Here is a 24,619-nt window from a genome sequence, read left to right on the forward strand (position 1 = left end):
TGGCCGTTGAACGCCAGGTCTTTGTTGCCAGTATTGACTTCATTACCTCAGCAGCTGGTGCCAGGCCAGGGTTTGTTGCCAGTATTGACTTCATTACCTCAGCAGCTGGTGCCAGCGCAGGCCAGGCCAGGGTTGGTTGCCAGTATTGACTTCATTACCTCAGCAGCTGGTGCCAGGCCAGGGTTGGTTGCCAGTATTGACTTCATTACCTCAGCAGCTGGTGCCAGGCCAGGGTTGGTTGCAGTATTGACTTCACTACCTCAGCAGCTGGTGCCAGGGCAGACCAGGCCAGGGTTGGTTGCAGTATTGACTTCATTACCTCAGCAGCTGGTGCCAGGGCAGGCCAGGCCAGGGTTGGTTGCAGTATTGACTTCACTACCTCAGCAGCTGGTGCCAGGGCAGGCCAGGCCAGGGTTGGTTGCAGTATTGACTTCACTACCTCAGCAGCTGGTGCCAGGGCGGGGTTTGCCAGAGAGAGGGGTAGGGGAGCAGCAAGAAAGAGGTGCTCCGCTGGGGAATTTCCTTTGTCTAACCCGCCTGCCCGAGCCCAATGTAGAACCCCCCTTTGCCATGCTCTGATCCTTCATGTGATTCAGCCTCTAATGAGGGATGAGGAAACTGCTGCTGTGCTGTTTCTCGCAGAGCAGGAAGCACACACTCACAGACACGTTATGATTCTGCCCATGGTGTTATAGGGACATGTTGTTGTTAAAGGGAAATGTTTTTTTTTAAATGTCAGATTCATATTCATCGTCTCCACACCACCCCAACATCAACATACAGTATGTGAAAATGGAGAGTTCCTATGTTTTGTGGAGGGAAAAAATAGAGGAAGATACAGTGCCTTAGGAATGTTTTCAGACCTCTTAACTTTTTCCACATTTTGTTAGGTTACAGCCTTATTCTAAAATGTACTAAATAGTTTTTCCCCTCATCAATCTAGACACAATAACCTATATTGACAAAGCAAAAAAAACATTTTTTTAGACATTTTTGCTCATTTATAAATAACACAAAAAAAAATGAAATCACATTTCCATAAGTATTCAGACTCTTTACTCAGTACTTTGTCTGAGGTCCTGAGTGCTCTGGAGCAGGTTTTCATCAAGGATCTCTCTGTACTTTGCTCTTATACAGTTGAAGTCGGAAGTTTACACACACCTTAACCAACTACATTTAAACTTAGTTCTTCACAGCTCCTGACATTTAATCCTAGTAACAATTCCCTGTCTTAGGTCAGTTAGGATCACCACTTGATTTTAAGAATGTGAAATGCCAGAATAATAGTAGAGAGAATGATTTATTTCAGCTTTTATTTCTTTCATCACATTCCCAGTGGGTCAGAAGTTTAGATACACTCAATTAGTGTTTGGCAGCATTGCCTTTAAATTGATTAACTTGGGTCAAACGCTTGGGTCAAATAAGTTAGATGAATTTTGTTTGAGATGTTGCTTTGTAGGCAATAAATCCTTTGTGATGGCCACTCCAATACCTTCACTTTGTTATTTTTTTGGAAGTTCCTCATTTGAAACCATCTATTTTGTGAAGTGTTGCTTCAATAAATCAGTCCCTCCTGCAGCAAAGAACCCCCACAACATGATGCTGTCACCCCCGTGCTTCACAGATGGGATGGTGTTCTTCGGCTTGCAAGCCTCCTCCTTTTTCCTCCAAACAGAACGATGGTCATTATGGCCAAACAGTTATATTTTTGTTTCATCAGACCAGAGGACATTTCTCCAAAAAGTACGATCTTTGTCCCAATGTACAGTTGCAAAATGTAGTCTGGCTTTTATATGGCGGTTTTGGAGCAGTGGCTTCTTCCTTGCTGAGAGGCCTTTCAGGTTATGTCGATATAGGACTTGTTTTAATGTGGATATAGATACTTTGTACCTGTTTCCTCCAGTATCGTCACAAGGTCAATTGATGTTGTTCTGGGATTGATTTGCACTTTTCGCACCAAAGTACGTCCCCTTCCTGAGCGTTATGATGGCTCTGCGGTCCCATGGTGTTTATACTTGTGTACTATTGTTTGTACAGATGAACGTGGTACCTTCAGGAATTTGGAAATTGCTTCCAATGATGAACCAGACTATTGGAGGTCTACAATTTTCTTCTGAGGTCTTGGCTGATTTATTTTTATTTTCCCATGATGTCTTGGCCAGGTCGCAGTTGCAAATGAGAACCTGTTCTCAACTAGCCTACCTGGTTAAATAAAGGTGAAATAAAAAAGGACCTTTGTGAGAGATCTGACATTCTCAACTTCCTGATGCTGTCCCCGTAGGCCCTGTGTGTATGTCAAGCAAAGAGGCACTGAGTTTGAATGTAGGCCTTGAAATACATCCACAGGTACACCCCCAAAATTGGTACATCCCAAAAACGGCAAAATTGGCAAAAAAAATACAATTTTAGAATTAAACCTGTAGCAAAATGTGGAAAATGTCAAAGGGGCTGAATACTTTCCAAAGGCGGGTTACGGGTTTCCAATGGCCTTATCAACCAATTAGTAGACGATCAGTTGTCATGGCCGTCAAAAGAAGTGGACCAAAGTGCAGCGTGGTGAGCATACATTTTCCTTTTTATTTCAAAATGTCGCCAACGAAACAACAAACGAAAAAACAACCGTGAAGCTTACAGGGCATTAGTGCCACAAACAAAGTTAACTTCCCACCCTGAAAGGAGGGAAAAGGGCTACCTAAGTATGGTTCCCAATCAGAGACAACGATAGACAGCTGTCCCTGATTGAGAACCATAACCGGCCAAAACATAGAAATACAAAAACATAGAATGCCCACCCCAAATCACACCCTGGCCAAATCAAATAGAGACATAAAAAGGCTGTCTAAGGTCAGGGCGTGACATCAGTAGGCATTTCGTAGAAAATGCCTCTTCATAATTGGTTAAAATCACACGATGCAGGGGTTGGTGCTGGAGATTTCTAAAAAATTACAAAAAATTTTGCCAGAGCAAGGTGGTGTGTCATTGCTGTTGTGCATAAATGCCTCAACCAAATCAAATCAAATCAAATGTATTTATATAGCCCTTCGTACATCAGCTGATATCTCAAAGTGCTGTACAGAAACCCAGCCTAAAACCCCAAACAGCAAGCAATGCAGGTGTAGAAGCACGGTGGCTAGGAAAAACTCCCTAGAAAGGCCAAAACCTAGGAAGAAACCTAGAGAGGAACCAGGCTATGTGGGGTGGTCAGTCCTCTTCTGGCTGTGCCGGGTGGAGATTATAACAGAACATGGTCAAGGTGTTCATTGTATATCCTGTCTCGTATATCCTGTCTCGTATAACCTGTCTCGTATATCCTGTCTCGTATAACCTGTCTCGTATATCCTGTCTCGTATAACCTGTCTCATGTCTCGTATATCCTGTCTCGTATATCCTGTCTCGACAGTCTCTTCTTTTTTAACTCCAGTGCTGACTTGTCTGCCTGCCAAAGTGACCTGGAAATTAGGAGTTTCATTTTGTTTGCCGAAATTAAATGCTTGGGTACATTTTGAGAGTTGTAATGTCTACCTAGATGATTGCTTTATTTCGTGTGAAATCAAATGTGACGCCTGGCGTCTAAATGCCAGCTATCCAAAACGAGGGAAGACGAGGAGAATAGTCCGACCCGAGCCTTGTATAAGTGTCTTGTAATGTGTAATAAGTAATGTGTGTAATTTTGCCGTGTGAGATGGTTTAGACTTTCTACCTGGGGCAAGCTAACGGAACCGAGACCCAAGTAAGGTATGCCTGCTGGTGCTGACGGCCGGGGGGGCCAGAGAGTTTGCTGGTGCTGACGGCCGGGGGAGGCAGAGAGTTTGCTGGTGCTGACGGCCGGGGGGGGGAGAGTTTGCTGGTGCTGTGAAGAGTCGGGGGGGGAGGCGAGTTTGCTGGTGTTGACGGCCGGGGGGAGGCAGAGAGTTTGCTGGTGCTGACGGCCGGGGGGGCAGAGAGTTTGCTTGCATCATCAACCCCAGTCGCTCCAGTACACACAGTCAGGACCAGGAGTAGAAACAGTTGTGGCATGTCTCATCGTTACGTTGACAATACTTTTATACCACAGCGCTTGGACCGGTCTCGTGTTTTATACGATCTATGGTCCAAGTCCTTTCAGCTGACAAAGGAAGCAAGGAAGCTGTTTGAGACTGTTTGGACGCGACCCGGACAGACCGTCTGCTCTGGCCCAGTGGAGAGAGATGGTCATGCCGGTTTTAGTCATCTCCTCATTTTCTAACCCATCCAGCCCCTGGCCAGGCCAGCTCTGCTCTGTCCTGCCCACCCATCCCCTGGCCAGGCCAGCTCTGATTTATGCTGCCCACCCATCCCCTGGCCAGGCCAGCTCTGATTTATGCTGCCCACCCATCCCCTGGCCAGGCCAGCTCTGAAAACTCTGGGTTCTCTCGGGACGTGCTGGACGAACTCAGGCACAGAACCTCCTTTTGGATTTAATCTTGGTCCAGGCTATTCTATTCGTTTCCCTCTGCTGGTCAGTCTGTTCAGATCCTTTCCCTGATTTCTTCCTTTGTGTTCCGTTCCTGTCCTGTCTTCCTTGTCTAAATTCACCGTGCTGTGTTTGTGTATCACCCTGTCATGCTGCCCACCCATCCCCTGGCCAGGCCAGCTCTGATCTATGCTGCCCACCCAAATCCTGGCCAGGCCAGCTCTGATCTGTCCTGCTAACCCAGCCACTGGTCCGGCCAGCTCTTGTCTGTCCTGCCAACCCAGCCCCTGGACTATGTGAACCCATCCTCTGCCTGTGCTCTGTAACAGGCAGACTCACCCCTGTAATTTGGGGTGAAATAGCTGGTCTGGTTCTGGACTTGTAGCTGGTCTGGTTCTGAACGTGTAGCTGGTCTGGTTCTGAACGTGTAGCTGGTCTGGTTCTGAACGTGTAGCTGGTCTGGTTCTGGATGTGTAGCTGGTCTGGTTCTGGACTTGTAGCTGGTCTGGTTCTGGACTTGGAGCTTGTCTGGTTCTGGACTTGGAGCTGGTCTGGTTCTGGATGTGTAGCTGGTCTGGTTCTGGACTTGGAGCTGGTCTGGTTCTGGATGTGTAGCTGGCCTGGTTCTGGACTTGGAGCTGGTCTGGTTCTGGATGTGTAGCTGGCCTGGTTCTGGACTTGGAGCTGGTCTGGTTCTGGACTTGGCCCATGGACATGGCTGGTAAACTAAGTCAGAATACCCACTATACAACCTTGTTGAAAGGCAGTTAAACACATGGCTGGCAAGACCTGACACCTTGCAAGCCTGTGTACACACACACTGAGAGAAAGACTAACACACACACACACACACACACACACACACACACACACACACACACACACACACACACACACACACACACACACACACACACACACACACACACACACACACACACACACACACACACACACACACACACACACACACACAATTACTCACTTACTCACTCATGCAGGGAAGGACTCAAACACGCACACACCCTCGCTTTGTACCTCTCACTTTCACTCTGTCCCTCTCACTCTGTCCCTCTCCCGCTGTCCCTCTCACTGTGTCCCTCTCACTCTGTCCCTCTCACTCTGTCCCTCTCACTGTGTCCCTCTCACTGTGTCCCTCTCCCTCTGTCCCTCTCACTGTGTCCCTCTCCCTCTGTCCCTCTCACTGTGTCCCTCTCACTCTGTCCCTCTCACTCTAACATCCTATAGGCTTCTTTGTCTAAGAGTGAGTGAGAGGCAGAGTGATGTAACTGTCTATTCCTCTGTGCAAAGAGAGCAGGGCATCCACTCTGCGTTAGCAGCCAGACAGACAAAGAGGGACAACAGGCCTCTGCAAGACTGCACAGCCCAGGGCCCACACAGTGCCACACACACACATATACACACATTTACATACACACATACATACACAACAGGGATTGAAAGAGAAGGATACAGAGGACTGAAAGCTTCAGTTTGGCCACTCTGTTTTTGAACGAGGCAGTTCTATTCCATGTGTAGTGATTGCTGCCCTTTCCAGGCATGGCCTGTCGTGGATCTCTCAGTGGGGTTTTGGGTAATATATGCCATTGAGCAGATGCTTTTATCCAAAGCGACTTACAGTCATGCGTGCGTACATTTGTACGTTATGGGTGGTCCCAGGAAGGATGTTGGAGCGAGGAACACAGGCATTTAGTTAGATATTACTGCACTGTTGGAGCTAGAAACACAAGCATTTAGTTAGATATTACTGCACTGTTGGAGCTAGAAACACAAGCATTTAGTGAGATATTACTGCACTGTTGGAGCTAGAAACACAAGCATTTAGTTAGATATTACTGCACTGTTGGAGCTAGAAACACAAGCATTTAGTTAGATATTACTGCACTGTTGGAGCTAGAAACACAAGCATTTAGTGAGATATTACTGCACTGTTGGAGCTAGAAACACAAGCATTTAGTTAGATATTACTGCACTGTTGGAGATAGAAACACAAGCATTTAGTTAGATATTACATATCAAACCTTATTTTTTCATCAAACATTGTGAATAACACCACAGGTTAATGAGAAGGGTGTGCTTGAAAGGATGCACATAACTCTGCAATGTTGGGTTGTATTGGACAGAGTCTCAGTCTTAAATCATTTTCCACACACAGTCTGTGCCTGTATTTAGTTTTCATGCTAGTGAGGGCCAAGAATCCACTCTCACATTGGTACGTGGTTGCAAAGGGCATCAGTGTCTTAACAGTGCGATTTGCCAAGGCAGGATACTCTGAGCGCAGCCCTATCCAGAAATCTGGCAGTGGCTTTTGATTAAATAAAATGTTCACAGAACCGCTTGTTGCAATTTCGATGAGGCTCTCCTGTTCAGATATCGATAAGTGGACTGGAGGCAGGACATGAAAGGGACAACGAATCCAGTTGTTTGTGTCGTCCGTTTCTGGAAGGTGCCTGTGTAATTGTGCACCCAACTCACTGAGGTGCTTCACTATATCACATTTGACATTGTCCGTAAGCTTGAGTTCATTTGCACACAAAAAATCATTCAGTGATGTAAAGACCTGTGTGTCGTTAATGCAGACAGAGAAGAGCTCCAACTTCTTAATAATAACCTTAATTTTGTCCCGCACATTGAATATAGTTGCGGAGTGCCCTGTAATCCTAGATGCAGATCATTCAGACGAGAAAAATCATCACCCAGATAGGCCAGTCGTGTGAGAAACTCGTCATCATGCAAACAGTCAGACAAGTGAAAATGATGGTCAGTAAAGAACATTGATTTTTTTTTTTTTAAGTGTCAACACTTTGCCCCTTGATGACCAGCGCACTTCTGTATGTTGTAGAAGCGTTACATGGTCGCTGCTCATATCATTGCATAGTGCAGAAAATACATGACAGTTCAGGGGCCTTGCTTTAACAAAGTTAACCATTTTCACTGTAGTGTCCAAAACATATTTCAAGCTGTCAGGCATTCCCTTGGCAGCAAGAGCCTCTCTGTGGTTGCTGCAGTGTACCCAGGTGGCGTCGGGAGGAACTGCTTGCACGCGCGTTACCACTCCACTATGCCTCCCTGTCATGGCTTTTGCACCATCAGTACAGATACCAATACATCTTGACCACCAAAGTCCATTTGATGTCACAAAGCTGTCCAGTACTTTAAAAATATCCTCTCCTGTTGTCCTGGTTTCCAGTGGTTTGCAGAAAAGGATGTCTTCCTTAATTGACCCCCCATAATCGTAACAGACATATACCAGGAGCTGTGCCAGGCCACCACGTCTGTTGACTCATCCAGCTGTAACAGACATATACCAGGAGCTGTGCCAGGCCACCACGTCTGTTGACTCATCCAGCTGTAACAGACATATACCAGGAGCTGTGCCAGGCCCACCACGTCTGTTGACTTATCCAGCTGTAACAGACATATACCAGGAGCTGTGCCAGGCCCACCACGTCTGTTGACTCATCCAGCTGTAACAGACATATACCAGGAGCTGTGCCAGGCCACCACGTCTGTTGACTTATCCAGCTGTAACGCAGAGAATTCCCTGGCTTGTATGAGAAGCAGTAATTATCTCCTGCCATGTCACTGATGCGTTGTAAAACAGTGTTGTTTGATGAAGGCCCCCAGCATTGTCACAGCCATATCCACAGCAGCAGGAAGAATTAAGTCCTCCACTATAGTATGGGACTTGCCTGTCCTAGTCACTCGGTAGCTCACCATATAAGACTCTTCTAGACCCTTCTTATTAATGGTATCTGTTTCTTTTATACGTCTTACTACTCAAAAGTCGTCTTTATTCCTGCTTATTCCTGCTCCAAAACCTTATTATTCAGTGTCCTGTTTCGTTTCTAAATGTCTGAGCAAGAGTGAACGGCGAATGTGATTGGATGAGTAACGGTGAATGTGATTGGATGAGTAACGGTGAATGTGATTGGATGAGTTTCGTTTAAATGTCTGGATGAGTGAACGGCGAATGTGATTGGATGAGTAACGGTTAATGTGATTGGATGAGTAACGGTTAATGTGATTGGATGAGTAACGGTTAATGTGATTGGATGAGTGGCGGTGAGTGTGATTGGATGAGTAACGGTTAATGTGATTGGATGAGTAACGGTTAATGTGATTGGATGAGTAGCGGTGAATGTGATTGGATGAGTAACGGTTAATGTGATTGGATGTTAATTATTCGACTAGGCTTCCTGTATTTGGCATTGTGTTATTTCTCTGAACACTAGATGGTTTCATTTTATTTTTGGCAGTGAAACGAGGCTACTCGGGCAAGAGAGAGAAAACAAAACTCTCCCAAATGTATAGCCCCGTTGGAAAATATAAATGTACTGTTTGAAAATGTGAATCACATTTTTATTTGGCGTACCCCCAACGGCAATGTGCGTACCCCAGTTTGGGAGTAGCTGTAACAGGGGCCTTGTCAATAGGTTTAGCCATCATGCTTTAAAAAGTTAGTACCCTCAGAGCTTTTGATACCGACCACATTCCCAAGGCCACGTCTAGTAGTCGTCTAGCTGACTTTCGTCCCTTGACAACTCCGTATCACGTCCTCCCATTCCCAGAGAACACAGTCCTCTAACACAAGGCTTATGTAAATGTCTCTCTCTGTCTGTCTCTGTCCATCCTGACATTTAGGAGCACACAAAGACATTTAGGAGCGCATGAAGACATTTATGTCTTTCTCTGTCTCTCTGTCTCTCTCTGTCTCTCTCTCTCTCTCTCTCTCTCTCTGTCTCTCTGTCTCTGTCCATCCTGACATTTAGGAGCACACAAAGACATTTAGGAGCTGTCTCTCTGTCTCTGTCTTTAGGAGCTTTAGGAGAGCTTTAGGAGAGCTGTCCATCCTGACATTTAGGAGCACACAAAGACATTTAGGAGCACACAAAGACATTTAGGAGCCCACAAAGACATTTAGGAGCGCACAAAGACATTTAGGAGCACACAAAGACATTTGGGAGCACAAAGACATTTAGGAGCACACAAAGACATATAAGAGCACACAAAGACATTTAGGAGCACACAAATACATTTAGGAGCACACAAAGATATTTAGGAGCACACAATGACATTTAGGAGCACACAACGACATTTAGGAGCACACAAAGATATTTAGGAGCACACAAAGACATATAAGAGCACACAAAGACATTTAGGAGCACACAAAGACATATAAGAGCACACAAAGACATTTAGGAGCACAATGAAAGTATTTGAGGAAGTGTGTTTTTATGATAAGAAATAACAAAAATTTAACGAGTAAAAGTTTTTTGGGGGTGGTCCATGCTCAGTAAAGTACAATGTACCCTCAAATATCTGAGTCACTTGGGTGACCTTACCGTGGTAACGGTGGGATTGGCATGTCTGTCCGTCCGTCTGTCTCTCGAGACGAGATTGTCTGACACCCCTTTGCTCGTAGCAGTTGAGAAAACTCAAACTAACGTTGAACAACAACCTAGCGTGTGAAGAGAAGATGTAAATAGCCAAGAAACACGAGGACAAAGTCACACTTCAGTAGACTTTTGGGTAAATTCGACCAACTTCTGTGCCTGTGCGCTTCTAAAACGGTATCTTTCAGCACATCCCTCACAGTGCGCCCCAGGCTTTATGGGACTCTACCTTGTTCTTTGCATAGAAATAAGAAAGCGTTCATTTTTCTATGGTTATTTGTGTACTGTAGCTACCAGCAATGAAACAAGACTTGCTATAAATCACAACTCCCGCTTGTGCTTTTTCAGTCCACATTTTCAGCCCTGAAAATTCACACACAGAGACAATGAAGGAGCGTCAGGCTTCTGTCCTATCAGTGTTTCCCTGTCATCGCCCGCTTTGTGACTGACAGGCTTCTGTCCTATCAGTGTTTCCCTGTCATCGCTTGCTTTGTGACTGCCAGGCTTCTGTCCTATCAGTGTTTCCCTCAGTCATCGCCCCTGCTTTGTGACTGCCAGGCTTCTGTCCTATCAGTGTTTCCCTGTCATCTGTCCGTCTTTGTGACTGACAGGCTTCTGTCCTATCAGTGTTTCCCTGTCATCGCTCGCTTTGTGACTGCCAGGCTTCTGTCCTATCAGTGTTTCCCTGTCATCGCCCGCTTTGTGACTGCCAGGCTTCTGTCCTATCAGTGTTTCCCTGTCATCGCCCGCTTTGTGACTGCCAGGCTTCTGTCCTATCAGTGTTTCCCTGTCATCGCTCGCTTTGTGACTGACAGGCTTCTGTCCTATCAGTGTTTCCCTGTCAACCCCTGCTTTGTGACTGACAGGCTTCTGTCCTATCAGTGTTTCCCTGTCATCGCCCGCTTTGTGACTGCCATTCCCCCTTCATATGTTTATCCTGGATCACTCAGTTAGTCTTAGCTAGTCCTCCTGCTTAGTGCAGCAGCACAAGGAGATTGTCTTGTTATAGGTCTGTCTGTCTGTCTGTCTGTCTGTCTGTCTGTCTGTCTGTCTGTCTGTCTGTCTGTCTGTCTGTCTGTCTGTCTGTCTGTCTGTCTGTCTGTCTGTCTGTCTGTCTGTCTGTCTGTCTGTCTGTCTGTCTGTCTGTCTGTCTGTCTGTCTGTCTGTCTGTCTGTCTGTCTGTCTGTCTGTCTGTCTGTCTGTCTGTCTGTCTGTCTGTCTGTCTGTCTGTCTGTCTGTCTGTCTGTCTGTCTGTCTGTCTGTCTGTCTGTCTGTCTGTCTGTCTGTCTGTCTGTCTGTCTGTCTGTCTGTCTGTCTGTCTGTCTGTCTGTCTGTCACTCTTCCCTCAGACAGTTAGCCTAGATATGAATTGTTGTCCTTATCCCTTCTGTAGCTTCCTCTAGCCTAAACCCCTGCTGTCAGAAAGGATATCTCTAGCTGGGCCTCTGTGTTTTGGACTGTTTGATCATGTGACCTAATGACCCAGTCAGATCCGGTTGTAGTAGGCCAACAAACTGCTGAAGAAAAGTCCCTGAAACTCTCCCAAGAATACCATCGTAAATCCAAGTCATTAGGTTGGGAAAGCAGAAAACCACAGGGCAGTGCAAAAACACAAACAAGACTTTTACAACTGCAGGACTAAACACAACCAATATTTTTCTAAAGATCTGATTAAACCAAACCGTTTTCACAGCAGGGCAGACTAAAGAGCTGTTGTAGCATCTTGTTGTAGTGCTTGGCTGATTATAATTCTTTATTATTGTCTTCTAGGGATAATCTTGATAATCTCTATTACCACCGATGGTGTATAAGCAGCAAAGCCAGGATGGTAGATTTGTAAATGTTGTTTGTTTGAGGAAAAACATTCCCATGGTGGGATTTTTGTTTCACCCTTCTTACTGTGTCCTTACCCAATGTGTCTGTGTCCTTACCCAATGTGTCTTTGTCCTTAACCAATGTGTCTTTGTCCTTAACCAATGTGTCTTTGTCCTTAACCAATGTGTCTTTGTCTTTACCCAATGTGTCTTTGTCCTTACCCAATGTGTCTTTGTCCTTAACCAATGTGTCTTTGTCCTTAACCAATGTGTCTGTGTCCTTAACCAATGTGTCTTTGTCTTTACCCAATGTGTCTTTGTCCTTAACCAATGTGTCTTTGTCTTTACCCAATGTGTCTTTGTCCTTAACCAATGTGTCTTTGTCCTTAACCAATGTGTCTTTGTCCTTAACCAATGTGTCTTTGTCCTTATTAACCAATGTGTCTTTGTCCTTATTAACCAATGTGTCTTTGTCCTTAACCAATGTGTCTTTGTCCTTAACCAATGTGTCTTTGTCCTTAACCAATGTGTCTTTAACCAATGTGTCTTTGTCCTTAACCAATGTGTCTTTACCCAATGTGTCTTTGTCCTTAACCAATGTGTCTTTACCCAATGTGTCTTTGTCCTTAACCAATGTGTCTTTGTCCTTAACCAATGTGTCTTTACCCAATGTGTCTTTGTCCTTAACCAATGTGTCTTTGTCCTTAACCAATGTGTCTTTAACCAATGTGTCTTTGTCCTTAACCAATGTGTCTTTACCCAATGTGTCTTTGTCCTTAACCAATGTGTCTTTGTCCTTAACCAATGTGTCTTTGTCCTTAACCAATGTGTCTTTGTCCTAAACCAATGTGTCTTTACCCAATGTGTCTTTGTCCTTAACCAATGTGTCTTTGTCCTTAACCAATGTGTCTTTGTCCTTAACCAATGTGTCTTTGTCCTTAACCAATGTGTCTTTGTCCTTAACCAATGTGTCTTTGTCCTTAACCAACGTGTCTTTGTCCTTAAACAATGTGTCTTTGTCCTTAACCAATGTGTCTTTGTCCTTAACCAATGTGTCTTTGTCCTTACCCAATGTGTCTTTGTCCTTAACCAATGTGTCTTTGTCTTTACCCAATGTGTCTTTGTCCTTAACCAATGTGTCTTTGTCCTTAACAAATGTGTCTTTGTCCTTACCCAATGTTTCTTTGTCTTTACCCAATGTGTCTTTGTCCTTAACCAATGTGTCTTTGTCCTTACACAATGTGTCTTTGTCCTTAACCAATGTGTCTTTGTCCTTAACCAATGTGTCTTTGTCCTTACCCAATGTGTCTTTGTCCTTACCCAATGTGTCTTTGTCTTTACCCAATGTGTCTTTGTCCTTAACCAATGTGTCTTTGTGTCTTTGTCTTACCCAATGTGTCTTTCTCTTTACCCAATGTGTCTTTGTCTTTACCCAATGTGTCTTTGTCCTTAACCAATGTGTCTTTGTCCTTAACCAATGTGTCTTTGTCCTTACCCAATGTGTCTTTGTCTTTACCCAATGTGTCTTTGTCTTTACCCAATGTGTCTTTGTCCTTAACCAATGTGTCTTTGTCCTTACCCAATGTGTCTTTGTCTTTACCCAATGTGTCTTTGTCTTTACCCAATGTGTCTTTGTCTTTACCCAATGTGTCTTTGTCCTTAACCAATGTGTCTTTGTCTTTACCCAATGTGTCTTTGTCTTTACCCAATGTGTCTTTGTCCTTAACCAATGTGTCTTTGTCTTTACCCAATGTGTCTTTGTCTTTACCCAATGTGTCTTTGTCCTTAACCAATGTGTCTTTACCCAATGTGTCTTTGTCCTTAACCAATGTGTCTTTACCCAATGTGTCTTTGTCTTTAACCAATGTGTCTTTGTCTTTACCCAATGTGTCTTTGTCTTTAACCAATGTGTCTTTGTCTTTAACCAATGTGTCTTTGTCCTTAACCAATGTGTCTTTACCCAATGTGTCTTTGTCCTTAACCAATGTGTCTTTACCCAATGTCCCCTTCAATATCTGGTAACGTTAATATACATCCCTTGGATGACAGCGTAACATTTGATCTTGTCTTTCAGGTGAAGTGGTCTGACTTCTCATACAGCAACGTAAGGAAAACACAGCTTGAACTGGAGAGCTTCTTGTTGAAGGTATTTTCCTTAAAACTACGTTTTATAAATGCTGCAAACTGCCAGCTATCCTTATTAATGTGCCAAAATTGACTGAATTTAAATGGAATTGAGCCCGAGGTCCCTGCGTAGTATTGACAGGACGTTCACCCACTGATTATAAGCAGGGATAATGAACTAACTTTATGAGTTAATGAACCTAATAATGAATTGAATGTTGAACTGTTTAAGGACATCTCCTAGCTCCGGTTTTAAAGGTGTTTGTTTGAATGGTGCTGTACATAACCTGTTAAAACCTGATCCCTGTCTTGCAGCTTCCCAAGGAGCAGTCCACGGAGTCGTTTGAGAAGGGCATCCTCCGGCTGCTCAACCAGGGAGACATGTACGAGAGCAGGGGGGTGGAGAGGAACCTCAAGTGAGTTCTGCTTAGCTGCCTACCTGTTTGATTAATTGATTGATTGATTGATTAATTGGTGGATTGATTGATTGGGAAAATATATGCACTAAGTCTTACAATCCCGGGGACCCTGGGGATAACATGTTAAAGTGATTCCATTTATTTCCAATGTGGTCCATAAAGGCCTTGACTAGAGCCCATTAGATAACAGACTAGAGCTCGTTAGGTAACATACTAGAGCCCATTAGATAACATACTAGAGCCCATTAGATAACAGACTAGAGCCCATTAGATAACAGACTAGAGCCCATTAGATAACAGACTAGAGCCCATTAGATAACAGACTAGAGCCCATTAGATAACATACTAGAGGCCATTAGATAACAGACTAGAGCCCATTAGATAACATACTAGAGCCCATTAGATAACAAGGCCATTAGATAACATACTAGAGGCCATTAGGTAACATACTAGAGCCCATTAGATAACAGACTAGAGCCCATTAGATAACAGAGTAGAATATGTTAGATTTCAGACTAGAACCCGTTAGATAACAGACTAGAGCCCATTAGATAACAGACTAGAGCCCATTAGATAACATACTAGAGGCCATTAGATAACAGAGTAGAATATGTTAGATTTCAGACTAGAACCCATTAGATAACAGACTAGAACCCATTAGATAACAGACTAGAACCCATTAGATTTCAGACTAGAACCCGTTAGATAACAGACTGGAACCTGAGTCGGTGTGTGTGTTTGTTTGTTAGAGGTGTGTGCGTGTGTCTGTGCGTGTGTCTGTGCATGCGTACTTTACTGTACTCTGACAAAGTGTCAGTCCTCTGACCAAGTGTCAGTCCTCTGACCAAGTGTCAGTCCTCTGACCAAGTGTCAGCCCTCTGACCAAGTGACAGTCCTCTGACCAAGTGTCAGCCCTCTGACCAAGTGACAGTCCTCTGACCAAGTGGCAGTCCTCTGACCAAGTGGCAGTCCTCTGACCAAGTGACACTGACCAAGTGACAGTCCTCTGACCAAGTGTCAGTCCTCTGACCAAGTGACAGTCCTCTGACCAAGTGTCAGTCCTCTGACCAAGTGACAGTCCTCTGACCAAGTGACAGTCCTCTGACCAAGTGACAGTCCTCTGACCAAGTGTCAGTCCTCTGACCAAGTGACAGTCCTCTGACCAAGTGACAGTCCTCTGACCAAGTGTCAACTAATTTATTCCGTGCTAATAGCGCATGTGATGGCAATGCAGAGTTCAGAAACTATAATGCATATGGTATTCCTGATGTGAGAGAACAAACCACTTTCAAAAAGAACTTGAGTTTTGTTCCTTATGCTAACTTGACTCCATCTGTTCTCACCTACAGTAAGTAGGCTGATAGAAAATGATTTTGCTAAATTGACCCGCAATACCCCTAAACAAGAAGCTAATCTCAGTAATGATGAACAAAATGCTTTGAAGGAACTGAAAGACAATCTCGATATTGTGTTATGAAGCAGGGAACAATATAGGAGTGAGGTCTATGCTCAACTCTCTGGCACCTCTCCGTTAAAACCCCACGGACAGAAAAGAAAAGAACGTAGATAGCTTCGTTGATAGCGCTCTTTCACAGGGTTGGATAACGGAAACGAAGAAGGTCTTTTCTCATTACACCATGGCCAGCCTGTCCAGTTTATATTGGCTTACCGAACCTCTTTCACAGGGTTGGATAACGGAAACTAAGAAGGTCTTTTCTCATTACACCATGGCCAGCCTGTCCAGTTTATATTGGCTTACCGAACCTCTTTCACAGGGTTGGATAACGGAAACGAAGAAGGTCTTTTCTCATTACACCATGGCCAGCCTGTCCAGTTTATATTGGCTTACCGAACCTACATAATAGTGTGTATAAACCTCCTTTCCGTCCCATGACATCCTACACCGGCCAAACCCGGACAACGCCGGGCCTATTGTGTGCCGCCCTATGGGACTCCCAATCACTGCCGGTTGCGATACGACTTGAATTCAAACCAGGGTGTCTGTAGTGACGCCTCTAGCACTGAGAAGCAGTGCCTTAGACAGCTGAACCAGGGTCTGTAGTGACGCCTCTAGCACTGAGATGCAGTGTCTTAGACCACTGAACCAGGGTCTGTAGTGACGCCTCTAGCACTGAGAAGCAGTGTCTTAGCCAGCTGAACCAGGGTCTGTAGTGACGCCTCTAGCACTGAGAAGCAGTGCCTTAGACCACTGAACCAGGGTCTGTAGTGACGCCTCTAGCACTGAGAAGCAGTGCCTTAGACCACTGAACCAGGGTCTGTAGTGACGCCTCTAGCACTGAGAAGCAGTGTCTTAGACCACTGAACCAGGGTCTGTAGTGACGCCTCTAGCACTGAGAAGCAGTGCCTTAGACCACTGAACCAGGGTCTGTAGTGACGCCTCTAGCACTGAGAAGCAGTGTCTTAGACCACTGAACCAGGGTCTGTAGTGACGCCTCTAGCACTGAGAAGCAGTGCCTTAGACCACTGAACCAGGGTCTGTAGTGACGCCTCTAGCACTGAGAAGCAGTGCCTTAGACCACTGAACCAGGGTCTGTAGTGACGCCTCTAGCACTGAGAAGCAGTGCCTTAGACCACTGAACCAGGGTCTGTAGTGCGCCTCTAGCACTGAGAAGCAGTGCCTTAGACCACTGAACCAGGGTCTGTAGTGACGCCTCTAGCACTGAGAAGCAGTGCCTTAGACCACTGAACCAGGGTCTGTAGTGACGCCTCTAGCACTGAGAAGCAGTGTCTTAGACCACTGAACCAGGGTCTGTAGTGACGCCTCTAGCACTGAGAAGCAGTGTCTTAGCCAGCTGAACCAGGGTCTGTAGTGACGCCTCTAGCACTGAGAAGCAGTGGCTTAGACCACTGAATCAGGGTCTGTAGTGACGCCTCTAGCACTGAGAAGCAGTGCCTTAGACCACTGAACCAGGGTCTGTAGTGACGCCTCTAGCACTGAGAAGCAGTGTCTTAGACCACTGAACCAGGGTCTGTAGTGACGCCTCTAGCACTGAGAAGCAGTGTCTTAGACCACTGAACCAGGGTCTGTAGTGACGCCTCTAGCACTGAGAAGCAGTGTCTTAGACCACTGAACCAGGGTCTGTAGTGACGCCTCTAGCACTGAGAAGCAGTGCCTTAGACCACTGAACCAGGGTCTGTAGTGACGCCTCTAGCACTGAGAAGCAGTGTCTTAGACAGCTGAACCAGGGTCTGTAGTGACGCCTCTAGCCCCGAGAAGCAGTGTCTTAGACCACTGAACCAGGGTCTGTAGTGACGCCTCTAGCACTGAGAAGCAGTGTCTTAGACCACTGAACCAGGGTCTGTAGTGACGCCTCTAGCACTGAGAAGCAGTGTCTTAGACCACTGAACCAGGGTCTGTAGTGACGCCTCTAGCACTGAGAAGCAGTGTCTTAGACCACTGAACCAGGGTCTGTAGTGACGCCTCTAGCACTGAGAAGCAGTGCCTTAGACCACTGAACCAGGGTCTGTAGTGACGCCTCTAGCACTGAGAAGCAGTGCCTTAGACCACTGAACCAGGGTCTGTAGTGACGCCTCTAGCACTGAGATGCCTTAGACCACTGAACCAGGGTCTGTAGTGACGCCTCTAGCACTGAGATGCCTTAGACCACTGAACCAGGGTCTGTAGTGACGCCTCTAGCACTGAGAAGCAGTGCCTTAGACCACTGAACCAGGGTCTGTAGTGACGCCTCTAGCACTGAGAAGCAGTGCCTTAGACCACTGAACCAGGGTCTGTAGTGACGCCTCTAGCACTGAGATGCCTTAGACCACTGAACCAGGGTCTGTAGTGACGCCTCTAGCACTGAGATGCCTTAGACCACTGAACCAGGGTCTGTAGTGACGCCTCTAGCACTGAGAAGCAGTGCCTTAGACCACTGAACCAGGGTCTGTAGTGACGCCTCTAGCACTGAGAAGCAGTGCCTTAGACCACTGAACCAGGGTCTGTAGTGACGCCTCTAGCACTGAGAAGCAGTGCCTTAGACCACTGAACCAGGGTCTGTAGTGACGCCTCTAGCACTGAGATGCCTTAGACCACTGAACCAGGGTCTGTAGTGACGCCTCTAGCACTGAGATGCCTTAGACCACTGAACCAGGGTCTGTAGTGACGCCTCTAGCACTGAGAAGCAGTGCCTTAGACCACTGCGCCACTCGGGAGCCCCATGGTACCCTGGGAAGAGATTTATGAAGTCCAGAAAACCTCATATTTCCATATATTTTCTTTGGAAAATATACATAGACGACATCCTACTGGGATTGGAACGGTACTAACTCTCTCATCTGAGTTCATTTCTTTAAATTAACTTATCTGACACCAATCTCAAATTAACAGCAGAGAGAAGTCGGAAAGAAAATAGACTTCTTTGATCTTACGATCCACAAAAAACGAAAGAAAAACAAGTTGGAGTCTACGATCTCCAGCAAGACGCAGAGTAGAAACACCACTTTTACGGCAGACAGCAATCACCACGGCACACCTTCAGCGGAACATACCGGTGGGTTCATTTGTAAGACTCTGGTGTAACTGAAGTACAGACATAGATTTTGAGCGCAACGCTAATGGCATGCGCACCAGGTTCCTGCAACGCCGGGGTATGATAAGGGTGTCATTGACCAGGCTTCTACACCCGTGCTACAGAGACTGAATGTCAAAGCCTACTCACTGACACTAATAGAAACCAGGACAAAACGGTCGCCATGTTTGTGGTTGTTTTTTTTTCTCCCCCACACGGATTACGGCCCATGTGCCGGTCGAGTCAAATCCATTTTAATGAAACTCTAGAACATCCCTCAAAATGGATCCACATCTACTAAAGTAGCATTTTTTGTTTTCGCCGTGCGCACAATCGAGTTACGCACGTGGTGCAGCTACCCAAGAAGTGTGACATTTTGGCTCCCAGGCCCGCTCTGATGGAAATTACAAGTGTGGCCACTATGTACATTGTGACATCACCAGCAATACTACAGTTTTATACCACAGGTAAAGAATACGAAAATCCAAAGCTTCATTAATTGCAGCACCACGAATGTCACGTATATGCTGAAATGTAATCTGAAGGGCTACTCCCATTGGTCAAAACTAAACTAGCGTTGAAACTCATTTGCATTTCAGAACACAAGGCCCCTATTAGAAATAGAAACACGGGCCTATGCTATTGCGCGCCACTGTACCTAATCCAACTTTGACTCACCTTCCTCCGTGGGCTTACTAGCTAATAGAACACGTCCAGATTTCACCAACAGGAGATGACATCGTACGTAAACAAAGAGAGGCATTTTGCCTGTACTCTTTTTCAATTAATTTAACTAGGCAAGTCAGTTAAGAACAAATTCTTACTTTCAATGATGGCAGTTAACCCACAACAGTGGGTTAATTGCATGTTCAGGGGCAGAACGGGGGTTTGAACTTGCAACCTTCCGGTTACTAGTCCAACGCTCTAACCACTAGGCTACCCTGCCACACCTGTGCATCCTAAGGGGCTAAATTATGATTTTTTTTTTCTCTCACTGTCCTCGTTTCTATAATGTTGTCGCCTTGATTTTTTGGGGTTCACAGATCCACAGACACACAAATATCACCTATGTATATGTTGACATGGTCTATTGATTAACCAGACATTAACCCTCATTTGGCTGCCTTTCCTTCCTGTTCTCTGCTGCCAGTGACTGGAACGAATCGCAAAAATCGCTAAAGTTGGAGACTTATATCTCCCTCACTAACTTGAAGCGTCAGCTGTCAGAGCAGCTTACTGATCACTGCAGCTGTACACAGCCCATCTGTAAATAGCCCACCCAGTCTACCTACCTCATCCCCACATTGTTTTTATTTACTTTTCTGCTCTTTTGCACAACAGTATTTCTACTTCCACATAATCATCTGCTCATCTCTCACTCCAGTGTTAATCTGCTAAATTGTAATTACTTTGCTACTATTGGCCTATTTATTGCCTTACCTCTTCACGCCATTTGCACACACTGGATATAGACTATTTTTCCTATTGTGTTATTGACTGTATGTGTGTTTATTCCATGTGTAACTCGGTTGTTGTTTGTGTTGTTTGTGTCGCACTGCTTTGCTTTATCTTGGCCAGGTCACAGTTGTAAATGAGAACTTGTTCTCACCTAGCCAAATAAAATACTTTGTCATTTACCTTGAAACATATATAAGATGCTTATCTCAATAAGCATCTAGGGTATTTATTGATTTAACTAGGCAAATCAGTTAAGATCAAATTCTTATTTGCGATGACAGCTTAGGAACAGTAGGTTAACTGCCTTGTTCAGGGGCAGAACTACAGGTGGTTACGCTGTCAGCTCGGGGATTCGATCTAGCAACCTTTCAGGTTATGAGCCCAATGCTCTAACCACTCGGCTACCCACTAGTATAAATAGGAGCTATGTGCAATGGCCAGGTCACTACGGAGGAAGACGGCAGACGTAGAAACCATCCTGTATCCTGGATTAAAATGAGCTCATTTTCAGAAATCAATCTCTGACTTGTTGAGTTGTTCCCATCTCCTTTTATTTTGACCTCAAATTAGTCCTTTTTGGAAGTTTTTCTTGGTAAGTCATTCTGGTGATTTTTTTTGTCCTTGTTGTTAAGCTCCTTTCCTTTGTTTTGCTGAAGTAAGAAGAAGACCCACCTGAACTCTGTGCTCTATGTACATGACTTACTCTCTTGGTTACTGTGAGGGGCGGTGTCTTGTTGTGAGGACAACAGTGCCCCCTCCTGGAAACCACTTCTTGTCAGTATCGTTTCCTGGAAAATGAAAGCTTAAAGTCTCTGATTTATTTCCCCTTTATTTAACCAGGTAGACTAGTTGAGAACACCTTTATTTAACCAGGTAGACTAGTTGAGAACACCTTTATTTAACCAGGTAGACTAGTTGAGAACACCTTTATTTAACCAGGTAGACTAGTTGAGAACACCTTTATTTAACCAGGTAGACCAGTTGAGAACAAGTTCTCATTTACAACTACGACCTGGACAAGATAAAGCAAAGCAGTGCGACACAAACAACAACACAGAGGTACACATGGAATAAACAACAACACAGAGGTACACATGGAATAAACAACAACACAGAGGTACACATGGAATAAACAACAACACAGAGGTACACATGGAATAAACAACAACACAGAGGTACACATGGAATAAACAACAACACAGAGGTACACATGGAATAAACAACAACACAGAGGTACACATGGGATAAACAACAACACAGAGGTACACATGGGATAAACAACAACACAGAGGTACACATGGAATAAACAACAACACAGAGGTACACATGGAATAAACAACAACACAGAGGTACACATGGAATAAACAACAACACAGAGGTACACATGGGATAAACAATAAACACACCAATAACACAAACAAGTCAATGACACAGTAGAAAAAAGAAAGTCTATATACAGTGTGTGCAAAAGGCATTTTATTTATCTGTTATTTTACCAGGTAAGAGAACACATTCTCATTTGCAGCAACGACCTGGTGAATAGTTACATGGGGATTAATGGGCCAATTGTAAACTGGGATTATTAGGTGACCATGATGGTTTGAGGGCCAGATTGGGAATTTAGCCAGGACACCAGGGTTAACACCCCTATGATAAGTGCCATGGGATGTTTAATGATCTCAGAGAGTCAGGACACCCATTTAACGTCCCATCCGAAAGAGGGCAACATACACAGGACAGTGTCCAATCACTGCCCTGGGATATTTTTTCTTAGACCAGAGGAAATAGTGCCTCCTACTGGCCCTCCAACACCACTTCTAGCAGCATCTGGTCTCCCATCTAGGAACTGACCAGGACCAACCCTGCTTAGCTTCAGAAGCAAGCCAGCAGTGGTATGCAGGGTGGTATGCTGCTGGTATGAGGAGGTAGGCAATAAATAGGCCATAGGAGCGAATAATTAGAATTTAGCAGATTAACACTGGAGTGATAAATGAGCGATGATAATGTGCAAGTAGAGATACTGGTGTGCAAAATAGCAGAAAAATAAATAAAATAAAAACAGTATGGGGATGAGGTCAGTAGATTGGGTGGGCTATTTACAGATGGACTATGTACAGCTGCAGTGATCAGTTAGCTGCTCAGATAGTTGATGTTTAAAGTTGGTGAGGGAAATAAAAGTCTCCAACTTCGGCGATTTTTGCGATTCGTTCCAGCCTCTGGCAGCAGAGAACTGGAAGGAAAGGCGGCCAAATGAGGTGTTGGCTTTGGGGATAATCAGTGAGATAAGTGCCAATAACTCTGCTCATAGATAACTAAAAACAAACCACACAAGTTTGAAGCATTTATCCCTTTGCAATGTAGGCCTATTCAAGAGCAATTCGATGTTTAGGTGATGATTGGATGAAATGAATGTCACAGTGTACCTGGTCAGTGAAACATTCACATTCACACTTTGGTTTCACATCCAAAGTACACGGCCACTTCTCGTCAGTCAGCTGGGTAAGGCCATTGTTCCTTCCAGCAGGGCGGTAGGCAGGCGCTAGCCAGGCACTAGGCAGGCGCCAGGCAGGCGCTAGGCAGGCGGTAGGCAGACGCTAAGCAGGTGCTAGCCAGGCACTAGGCAGGCGCTAGCCAGGCACTAGGCAAGCGCTAGCCAGCCACTAGGCAGGCGCTAGCCAGGCACTAGGCAGGCGCTAGCCAGGCACTAGGCAGGCGCCAGGCAGGCGCTAGCCAGGCGCTAGGCAGGCACGAGCCAGGCGCTAGGCAGGCACTAGCCAGGCGCTAGGCAGGCACGAGCCAGGCGCTAGGCAGCCAGGCGCTAGGAAGGCGCTAGGCAGGCACTAGGCAGGGGCTAGGCAGGCGCTAGCCAGGCACTAGCCAGGGGCTAGGCAGGCGCTAGCCAGGCACTAGGCAGGGGCTAGCCAGGCACTAGGCAGGCACTAGGCAGGGGCTAGGCAGGCGCTAGGCAGGCACTAGGCAGGCGCTAGCCAGGCACTAGGCAGGGGCTAGCCAGGCACTAGGCAGGGGCTAGCCAGGCACTAGGCAGGGGCTAGCCAGGCACTAAGCAGGGGCTAGCCAGGCACTAGGCAGGCACTAGGCAGGGGCTAGGCAGGCGCTAGCCAGGCGCTAGGCAGGGGCTAGGCAGTTGTGTCCAATATCTGAGCATATTGATGGAACTAGACAACCAGGCTACAGATGAAACACAGCCCTACAAGGACACTTTCATCCGCTAGCTAACATCAATTCAGCAGATGTCCTGGCTAGCCAGGCACTAGGCAGGCACTAGGCAGGGGCTAGCCAGGGGCTAGCCAGGCACTAGGCAGGGGCTAGGCAGGCACTAGGCAGCCACTAGGCAGGGGCTAGGCAGGGGCTAGCCAGGCGCTAGGCAGGCACTAGGCAGCCACTAGGCAGGGGCTAGGCAGGGGCTAGCCAGGCGCTAGGCAGGCGCTAGGCAGGCACTAGGCAGCCACTAGGCAGGGGCTAGGCAGGGGCTAGCCAGGCACTAGGCAGGCACTAGGCAGGGGCTAGGCAGGGGCTAGCCAGGCGCTAGGCAGGCACTAGGCAGGGGCTAGGCAGGCACTAGGCAGCCACTAGGCAGGGGCTAGCCAGGCACTAGGCAGGTGCTAGCCAGGCACTAGGCAGGGGCTAGCCAGGCACTAGACAGGGGCTAGCCAGGCACTAGGCAGGTGCTAGCCAGGCACTAGGCAGGCGCTAGGCAGGGGCTAGGCAGTTCTGTCCAATATCTGAGCATATTGATGGAACTAGACAACCAGGCTACAGATGAAACACAGCCCTACAAGGACACTTTCATCCAATAGCTAACATCAATTCAGCATTTGTTTGATCAGATGTCCTTATTACACTGATACTGAAAAGTTAACAGAATGTTTACTCTGGTGTGCTTCCCACTTGAAAGCAAATAGAAGAGATGAGATCGTTTCCATTTGACCTTTGGGATTCCGCCGTGTTGCCTCGGCACGTTTTATCTCTCACAATCCGGTTCTAGATCCAGTATTACCTTCAGAGAAGGAAGGTATAAGTCAAACTAAGGAGTGGATCTTCAGAAGTGGAATGGATCCTGGTGAAACAGAGCCGAGCCCCTATTCATAAAGAGTGCTGATCAAGGATCATTTCCTCACACATTTTAGTCATTTACAAGACGTTCCGATACACAGCGACTTACAAATCGTGTTTAAACAGATTATTATTGCGGGTGTAGCGAAAATGTTTGTTGTAATATTTTCTGGGCTAACAATGTAAGAAATAATACATAAAAATAAAAAAAACGAAATACAGCAAAGTTTCCTAAGAAATAGAAACGAGGCTGCCCTCTCTGTCTGCGCCAACTACATGAGCAATTAGGGCTCAAGTGCCTTTGCTCAAGAGCACACCAACAGATATTTCACCTTAGGGGATTCATACCAGC

The 24,619-nt window shown here is 45.9% G+C and overlaps 1 protein-coding gene across 1 annotated transcript in view; it reads left to right on the plus strand.

Moving 5' to 3' along the window:
* Positions 1-24,619, plus strand: part of LOC123991416 (zinc finger CCHC domain-containing protein 2-like) — an 85,462-nt gene that overhangs the window by 34,429 nt on the left and 26,414 nt on the right. Inside the window, exons 4-5 of the mRNA XM_046292994.1 lie at positions 13,738-13,809; positions 14,103-14,203. Of these exons, the coding sequence (XP_046148950.1) occupies positions 13,738-13,809; positions 14,103-14,203 (173 nt within the window). The remainder of the gene's footprint in view (positions 1-13,737; positions 13,810-14,102; positions 14,204-24,619) is intronic.

This window comes from Oncorhynchus gorbuscha, linkage group LG12 (genome assembly GCF_021184085.1).
Source record: "Oncorhynchus gorbuscha isolate QuinsamMale2020 ecotype Even-year linkage group LG12, OgorEven_v1.0, whole genome shotgun sequence".
In the NCBI taxonomy this organism is placed as follows: domain Eukaryota; kingdom Metazoa; phylum Chordata; class Actinopteri; order Salmoniformes; family Salmonidae; genus Oncorhynchus; species Oncorhynchus gorbuscha.